A 9440-nucleotide genomic window follows, 5' to 3' on the forward strand; every position below is an offset into this window, starting at 1 on the left:
ATTGGGATTTTCTTTCTTTCTTTCTTTCTTCATTAATTAAAATCTACTTCGATAATGAATTATTACAGTACTTTGCAGTCCTCTCAACAGGTAGACCACCGAGGGGTTGTCTCAGCCTCAGCTGCGATATGCCATGTGGCAAAGCACCATGTGGCGAAGCACCCCACATTTGTGCGCAAATGCACAAATGTGGGGGGGCCTCATAATTTGCTGAGGCAAGATTGTGGAAAATGAGTCAATGTTTCTTCCCAAGGCCTTAGACCCTGCTGAAAGCTGCAACTGTTATTCTATGTATTGTCTATAAAATGGCAGGCAGTTGAATGTCTGCCATTTTAGGATGTCTGTCTCTCTACAAAGGCTATGGAGACTGGGAGACTGACATAGCTCACATGTAGTCTTAATAGTAGTACATCACACATTGTTGTCAGTCATATGTTTGTGGGGAGGGATATGTATTATAACTTTTATTTATTTGTCACGTTATATCTTTTTTTAGCTAACATGTACATGTATTCATCTCATTTGTCTTTGTATGACGTGCTAATAATGGTTGTGGGTGCCGGACGGAGTTTTCTAAATAATTTCCATTTCCTACTGAAATGGTGCAAGGTTTCATAGAAACTGTGTCCCTTGAACGACAGTTTCCTGATTGCATCAAAGTAACCCTAATAATGAGGTATGTTAAACCTACTTAACAGTGAAACATTATCCATTCTTTTCCATTTCAGAAATCGTAAGAAAGCAATCAACACTGGCAGTCCTAGCTGCATCACTTTGCAAGTTAAATGTTTTTCCTGTCAAAATATTTACAGAGTGTGATTTGCCTGGAGGGGGATCGGGGGTGGTCTTTAAATCCACTCCTTTGGTGGTTTATTTTCATAGATGTCAGGCATCCTACCACTAAAAAGACCACACGGTCCCCCCCAAACTGCACCCTGGAGGCCTGGATGTTTCCTTCCTTGGGTATGACATTTAGGGGGAATCGGCACTGGATTTGTTTCTACATTAACAATAATGAATATCTGAATATATGAATGAATATATTCTTTTATGCCAGGTAGTATCAGAAAGATGCCATTGACCGAGGTCAAATCCCAATCAGCATTACTGATTTTTCCTTTGATTGACTCAGAAAATGAGTGAGATGAGTTGCAATCAGAAATAAAATATCCAAGGAACTGAGAAAGTAGATGAGCGCGAATGACAAATGTGTGCAATTTTATTATTTGTGTTGGACTTAGGAAATCCATCCCTGTTGTAATATTAGCTGTTAAATATCTTGAATATATGCAACACTGTATGTTACTTGCAGAGGAACTGAAAGGTTATAGAGAAAGTGTTCATGAGTGTTAATGGGTGTGCCAGTGGTCAGTTAGGGCACAGTCACACCAACTTTAATTCTACCTACAGTATGAGGGCAGATTCTGCCAATGCATTTAAATGGGAATGGAGTGGTTTGATGACATCAGTGTTGTTTTTGACAGCAAATGTTGATTTAGTTTTAGTCATAGTCTTTTGAATAAAATCTCATTTAGTCATAATTTAGTCTCCTGAAAAGTTTTAGTTTTAGTCTAATTTTCGTCGACTAAATATCATGAGATTTTAGTTGACTAAATCTACAGTTGATTTAGTCAACTAAAATGTATTTTGGCAGGCCTTGATGGCATCGTAATGACTGATTTTACACTTGGTTGCATGCTGAAAATAGCCGATCTACAAGCTCACAACGCAACGCGTTGTGAGCTTGTAGATCGGCTATTTTCAGCAAGCAACACCTGAGAGCAACCAAACATAAAATGACTCTCTTCTCCACTAGTCCCTCCCTAACGTTTTAGTCTAGTTTTTATTTTGTTGACAAAATTGTCAATATATTTAGTCTTAGTTTTAGTCATCACAGCTTAGTTTTTATTTAGTTGTTTTTTTTTTCGTCAGTGAAAAAACGCAGTCGACACATTTTTTGTCATAGTTTTAGTCGACGAAATCAACACTGGTTGACATCTGTGGATTTCTGCAACGAACGCTGTTCCCATTGAAAAACATCGTCAGAATCCACCCTCATAGTTAGGATTAAAGTTCGGTGTGACTGTGACCTTACAGTGGGAAGACAAGCAATGTTTGAAAAACAAAACTTGGGAGTGTGACAAAACCTCACCTGGAGAAGTGGATGACTTTTTTTGTTGCAAGACCTTTAACAAGAATATAATTTGACAAGAGGGTACAATCTATGCTATGTTGTCAAATTGATTTTTGTTTTTTCTCCTTTCATAATCAGAGTAGTTTCTCGGGAATGATTGGCACTGTGACTCCATTGTAATAATATGAGTGCAAGAACTGATTGAATGCAATAACTAAAACTCAACACAGATAGACTTCTCTGTGCTGTTTGGTCTTTGTAACATGGCTCTAGTATCTAACATGTAATATGTCATGAGTCATGACATGCCCTCTTACACAAAGTTAATATTGGATATAAATGTCAATACCCCCAAAACGACTTACCGTAGTTTTTTCTATCAATCGGAGATTCCATGAAGCCTTGAATTACTTGTTTTTGCATGTGACAAAAACAAACAAAAAGAATCTGCATGAATTCAAGGTTTCACGGGGTGTGTAATTGATAGAAAATGTCATTTTTGGGGTGAGCTACACCTTTAAGTGCAGTTTTCCATCTATAGCAAGCAACAGCGATTTCTTTAAATCTTAATATCGTACTATGGGTCAATGCATTGATGACTGAATAATGTATTGAATTACTGATAAAGTACTTCAATTCTACAAACACCACACTCAAATATATATATAAAAAGAATTTATTTGTGAATGGGAGAAAACAATTTGGCTCATGACAGTGGATTAACATCAAGTGTAAATCATTGAGGTAGGCCAATTTGACCATGAACTGAAATATTAATGACAAAAGTCGAAACAATTGACCTGACAAATAACTGACCATGACATTTTCCATAATTTCATACTTTTTCAATGCACAAAGTTGCAATAAGATTCCATTTTAACTTCCATTAATATTATCATCTATTCTCTACACTACCACCACAAATTCGTACATTGCCACCTGTGTGTCACAGAAACAAACATGAGAGAAGCAATAATAAAAGTCTGATGAACATTTCTCTTCATGGAAAGATTATGCATACAAAGTATTTCAAATTCAAGAAATTTCACACTGCGTATTTAGATTAAAGCAGTATACATATTTAATATCTTATTACAATTCATAGTTTCAACTCAGCCGTGTTTAATGTCTGCCATCATCAAAGAGAATACAAAAAAATAGATTTGGTCATTATTTACAAGAACACGTAATTTCCGAACTATCAAAGCTGAGGGTTTAAGGAGAAGCAAGCTTTGACGAGGGCAGACATTCTTAGCTCTGGTTTAAAAATGTAACCTGTGTGGGATAAGATTTAATTCATACATAAGTCGCGTTCTTCGATCACCAAAAACGAGAAAGCAAACGTGTCATTTTTGCTGAGCGACTTGGTTGTGTGACCACGTATAAATTAAGACTTACACCTGTGCATGTTCAGACAGACGCGGGACCTTCAACACCAGGACAGTAGAGATTATTAGCGTACTGGTGACGCCACAAATACATAACTTACAAAATAAAAACGAACAAAGCAGAATATAAGTTTAACACAGGTAGAAGACAGCCATACATGAAATCCAGTAGTTGACTTTAAAATGGATTCAGACATGCACTCTAAATATTTTTTTCTTTTTTTTTTTGGAGGACGACAGCAGAGCGTGTCCTTAAAATATGCAAGTCATCAGAATTGGTCATACGCAAACGATGACAAAAGAACTCTTAAAAAGGTTATATTCGCTTAATATCTGATATTACAAAATCTCTCGTACACCCACCAAGCAGTATGTTGGTGAATGATAAGAGTAAAATACAGAGCACCAAAAGGTACATAATAAACAAAATGAATTGTTTCCTTTGAGAGAAAAACAAAACAAACTCTACCTGACTGGCCAATAACGAGAAGCACTACTGCAATATGAAATTCAGGGGGGGAAATACATAGGTTAGGGAAGGGACTGAGAAATACAAGTTTTTTAAAACAGTCTGTTTACAACATAGCTTCGCGAGGACACGTTTAGTCATCGTCATCGTCGTCGTCGTCATCTTCCCCTTCTTCATCATCCGCCTCCCTTTTCCTTTTCTGGCCTCGTTCCTCTTCTAGAAGAAAAGATGGTTCGGTTAAAAAACAAGGACAGAAAGTAAGTCCAAGTGATGCAAAAGGGACAATAAAATTGTATTATTCTATGAGGAAAGGCTGTTCAAAAGAATTCTGGAAGATGAAATATAAAACATCGGCCATTGTTTTACTCACCTTCATCATCCTCATCATCGACTTCTCCATCTTTCAAATCATCCTCTTCTTCCTACAGGGGGGAAAAACATGCAGTTGACAACAATTTCTCATAGTCTGTGTTATTGTAATAGGATTATTTAAGACTGCACAACACCGATGTTCAATTATCTGCACTGTCTTACCTCTCCACTAAGGTCCTCTTCTTCCTCTTCATTTTCCTCCTCTTCGTCATCCTCTCCCTCATCTTCCTCCTCATCTCCTGGCGCTGCATCTTCATCATCGTCCTCCTCGTCTCCAACTGGAACAATAGAAAAGCGACAGATCAATATTTGTATCGATATTGAAACCATCACTCCCTAACAAATCAACAATGCCATGATGAGGCAGCTCAAACATGGATAAGATATTCAACTAGGGCTGTCACAATTATGACATAATTGTCTAATCGTGATTTTTTTAAATAATCTCGATTATTTTTCATAATCGTCATAATCGTTTCCATGTTGAACATTTTTCATATATTTAAAAAAGAAAGTCAAAAATTGTGGAAATAGCAGATCTACAAGCTCACAACGCGTCGCATCGCGACGCGTTGTGAGCTTGTAGATCGGCTATTTCCACTATCAATGTTCTTTTTTAAGTATAATGTTGTCAAATATGTCAGGAATGTCTTTGTATATTTAGGTTATGTGTCATATCTACCATGTTCAACTTAAAAGCCTAAAAGCCAAACAGAAATGTAATTGTCAACGACAAAAACACAATTAAATCGTTAATCGCAATTATTTGAGTGACAAATAATCGTCATGTAAAATGTCATGATCGTGACAGCCCTATATTCAACACCCCCAAACTCAGGCCTAAGAACGTACAATCGTCATCTTCCTCGTCATCATCCAAGCCCTCCGCGTACACCTCTGCGTCTGAATCCGGTGCCTCCTTGTCCTCTTTATCATAGCCGTCCAGGTACGTCAGTTGGGGTAGTTGCTTGAACACGTTGTCTCTGTATTCGTTCAAGTTTGTCACCTCGCAGTTGAATAAGTCTAGGCTTTTCAGGGTCCCTAATTCTTTCTGTCGGAAAAAGAGGTTGGGTTTCAATGAGCAAATCCACACTTTTGGTCTTTTTCTAACTCATACATTCAACTAAAATACTGTGGTCAACCTTATGGTTATTTTCCCAGGGATAAGTTACAGGTACTTACCAACGGCTCTATTGTGCTGAGGTCTTTGATTTTGTTGCCACTGAGGTTGAGATGTGTGAGGTTGGGGCATTTTTCTGCCAGCACTTCCAGCCCTCCTGAGATCCTGTTATCGCTGAGTTCAAGCTGTTGATCATCGACATAACAATCAAAATTGGCATTCATTAATCACAGTCTGTTAATCACAGTCAGTTCATAACTTACTCTGCATCCTATTACATCTCACTTGTAATAAAACCAACCTTTTTCAGTTTCTTTAGCTTCGGCAAGTGAGCAACTGTTGTCAGCCCCACGTTGATTGTGCTTAATAATTCCAACTCCTCAAACTCGTCTGTAAGGCCTTCTATTTTGCCGTCGTTTGAGCGACAGTTGTCTAGGACAAGTTCTTTTACCTGTAAGAAAAGAGAACAGGAGTACATTCATGTTTACACACTGTAATATCATAGAAACTACAAAAGATGAAACAGAGTGAAAACACCAAAATAGTGTACAGTTACAAATGTGTAATTTCGTTCATGAATAACAGGGTTTCTTAAAAGCAAACACTGGTTTCTTAAAAGCAAACATTGTTGATGCATGTTTTCAAGGACATCTTCACAATCCTTGCAGATGACACTAGTACTAGTCAGACATTCCACTAGTCAGATTACTACGTCCTTGGCCATGAGATACAGCTGTTGTTTATACTTTTAGAAGCCTTACTAACAGAATATTTTTCTAAGTAGTCTCACCCAATTGAGTACAATGATGTTACCATTACTTGATCTATAATAGTATTATTTTCTCAAATAATTTATGCCAATCAAGGAGACACCATCACTAAATCCATTGATGCCAAATCGTCAACACGACATGACAGTCTGTAAGAAACCCATTTCTATAAATGTGGAGGGTAAAATAAAACGTGGTTTCCACTATAATTTCATTACAATACTGTATAACTCAGCTGACAGTACTAATCACATTTGAATCAAATGCAAGCAACCACTCTAAAAACCACTGCAGCTCAATGCTTAACTGTTGTGCTGAGGCGCTTCTCACAGCATTTGATGTCATTCGATTACGTAAATAACAGGTTTGCATTTTAGACAGTGTAGAGCCTATTTAACAGCGGGCGTCATTTTATTTTCCGTGAAATATTCAGTGTTTAACATATTAAATGCGCAGTTGGTTACTAGATATATTGCGACTAGTACTGCATAATTATTCGTCAGAATTACAAGCAAGAGCTTAGGGCAGACCTACGAGTCGTGCACTGGGTCATTTGTGTGTGAGTAGGAGGGGCAGTTAAAGCCGATTAGATAGATAGCTGGCAGCCAAACGTTACATTGTTGCGTGTGCTTAACAGATGACGATTGGATTGATGGCGTGTATTTTAGACAAACATATTTTATAAACAGGGAAGGGTGTGATGGGGGGTCGCTTTGCTATCGCTCGTGTCGAATGAAAACGTCCAGGGTTATTTCGAGAAGCCTTTGTTTCTCGGTAAAATGGCGGCTTGTCCTAGATCTTGAAAACTGGAGCAACCAACGACGCGGCTCGACAGTTTGGCTTTGCATTTATGGTACCTGTTATTTTACTATTCCAACATGCTAACAACAGAGAGAGACAAGGTCTCATGAGCGTCTTTTGTCACTCGATCGGTCAACATCAACGCACGTATGTATGTTTTAACGGCAGCTCCAACGGTGTGGTGCTGCTGCTGTTGTTGTTGTTGTGAGGCTGTTGCCTGCAAACGATGCATATCACTTTCCTTCAGCAGCCAAACGAGTGCACTATAGATTGAGTTCCACGCTGTGCTGCATGTTCTGACGGCATCTGATCTAACGGCCCACGAAACGCTGCAGAAACGTTTAGTTATGTGTGATCCAGCCGATAGCCATTCTGCGCATTGAAGTCTAAATGACTCCCATGTCCAATATGCAGCTTAGATCGGGCAGCACAATTATTCTCTCCGGTTAATTTCAATAACCGGATCCTTTGTGCGTCGAGACTCGAGCCCTGACGCTATTTTGAGTTGAAACGCTCAAAAAGTCAACGCGTCAATGAAATGCTTCAAAGCAGCCAATTGCGTGGAAACGATCCTAGCATCATCTCCAGTGGTAAAAGAAAAGGGGCGCGTTCGGAGCTCAAAAGTTACCCAAAATATGGCTTCTCGTGCTTGCTTGCCCTGTTATTAATACCGCTGGCAAAAACAAGCCATGGTGCATTCTCAAAGTGCACGTTCAGAACGTGAGGACAGCAAAGTTGGGTCTGGAGACCTCCACCACCGTGCTCATCAACTACAAACAACGTTTGCAAAGCAACCACCACCATCAGGTCCTCCTCACCATTTTAACTTGCAAGAAACTTTGTATCCCCCACGCAAGACATCAGCATCACGCGAAAACATTCTCCATTAGTCGAGTGTGAAACATGATCAACCACCACAACATCTCTCTCTCTCTCTCTGCAAGCACAACTTACATCTGACGGAGTGCGGTTCCGCAGCTCTAGATGGATTCTCTTCTTCATGTCCATCTCTGATCAGTTCACCCTCCTTGATATGCTACACACTTTTTTTTAATAGTAATTATACTACAAAAATGCAACTAGCAACCTCTTGAATAGACTGTGCTTGTGTTGTTCATTCAAACTTGATCCTGGCTCTCGGTAGGCGGGGAATAGTTTCGGGGATTGTCGTCACCGCTGACCAATAGCAGGCGCGAGATAAAGAGGGAACGGATTTACAGAGCCACTGGCCAATAACAACACGTATACAAACTGGGTGGGGTTTCGTTCCTTTGGAAGTTTGGTTGTTTATGTCAACGTTATAAACTGAACTGAAGTTATTAACTGCACATGTTTGAATGTAATGAAGCTGACACCAAATATGTCCGTGTAATAACTGCACATCATGTCTCTTTTAAGCTCAGTTGCACGTGTAAATCGTGTAGGCTATGATAAAAAGACGGCAAAGGCGACTTACCTTCGAAATATATATATTATATGAAATATATATTTTCCTGGACACAAACGTTATAACAAAACAATCCAATCATAAGTAGCCATAGCCTACTGATGAGGGACTAATGCAAGAGTCATATGCGTTTTAGATCAAATAAAATACTTGCATTTTCTCTAAGAACGTAGCCTACGACTTCAGTTCCTCCAGTGACCAGCAGGCTACCATAAATGATAAAGGAAAACAAGCTCTGGTCCCTAGCGTTTTAGAAGGAGTTCTCTATAACGCTATGTCACCGATGAGCCCTTGCGCTCACAGCCACGGTAGCCAGCCTCACGACTGTAGGAAAAATAAAAAATACCGTTTCACTACTCACCAAAACAAAGACGGTTCTAAGATGTTGAAAGCCTGCTTTCCTTAGTGGGAACACACTGAGCCCCCCACCTCACGTCTAAAATACACTTTTTGGCCAGAAGAGAAAATATTTCACCGGATGTTTTAGCTACTCCACAGCGCCCTCTACATATCTTGTCAATAGAAAATTCCATTGACCAGATTTTGCCTTCGGGTGAAATATTTTATTTTCTGGCTAAAAAGGTGTATTTTAGACGTGAGGTGGGGGGCTCAGAGTGTTCCCACTAAGGAAAGTAGACTTCCAACTCCATAAAAAGCGTATTTGTTCTGGTAAATAGCGAAACAGAATTGTTTATTTGTACTACAGACGAGGCTGCGCAGCCTTTCCTGCGGGCGCAGGGATCATCGGTGACATAGCGTTAAGGAGAACTCCTAACGCCATGGAACGCTAAAGGAAAACAAGGTCACCTGACTGACTCAGCGCCATCTTGCCCGACCGTCAAGTACAGTACAGTAGTATTCGAAAATGTAATTTATTTATGATTAAAAAAAACGGAACAAAAGTCGTTACCTATGACAGAAGTCGGTGGTTTATGAAAC

The 9440-nt window shown here is 39.2% G+C and overlaps 1 protein-coding gene across 1 annotated transcript; it reads right to left on the bottom strand.

Moving 5' to 3' along the window:
* Nucleotides 1–2834: 2834 nt before the first annotated feature.
* On the bottom strand, nt 2835–8194 carry anp32a (acidic (leucine-rich) nuclear phosphoprotein 32 family, member A). Its single transcript, XM_080729428.1, has 7 exons — nt 8009–8194; nt 5785–5934; nt 5546–5668; nt 5216–5414; nt 4526–4641; nt 4362–4413; nt 2835–4207 (listed from the first exon to the last, which is right to left on the bottom strand). Exons 1-7 carry the CDS (start codon nt 8060–8062, stop codon nt 4125–4127), a joined length of 777 nt encoding a protein of 258 aa, XP_080585554.1. The 5' UTR covers nt 8063–8194; the 3' UTR covers nt 2835–4124.
* Nucleotides 8195–9440: the final 1246 nt, after the last annotated feature.

This window comes from Nannobrachium achirus (genome assembly GCF_963921795.1).
Source record: "Nannobrachium achirus genome assembly, chromosome: 7".
Lineage (NCBI taxonomy): Eukaryota > Metazoa > Chordata > Actinopteri > Myctophiformes > Myctophidae > Nannobrachium > Nannobrachium achirus.

Excerpts from the sequence above, each read along its gene's own strand:
- anp32a (XM_080729428.1), bottom strand. The coding sequence starts at position 8,062 with ATGGACATGAAGAAGAGAATCCATCTAGAGCTGCGGAACCGCACTCCG. Across the intron at positions 5,415-5,545 it reads TCAGCACAATAGAGCCGTTG|AAAGAATTAGGGACCCTGAA; the intron begins GTAAGTACCTGT and ends TTTTTCCGACAG. Across the intron at positions 4,208-4,361 it reads CGATGATGAGGATGATGAAG|AAGAGGAACGAGGCCAGAAA; the intron begins GTGAGTAAAACA and ends CTTTTCTTCTAG.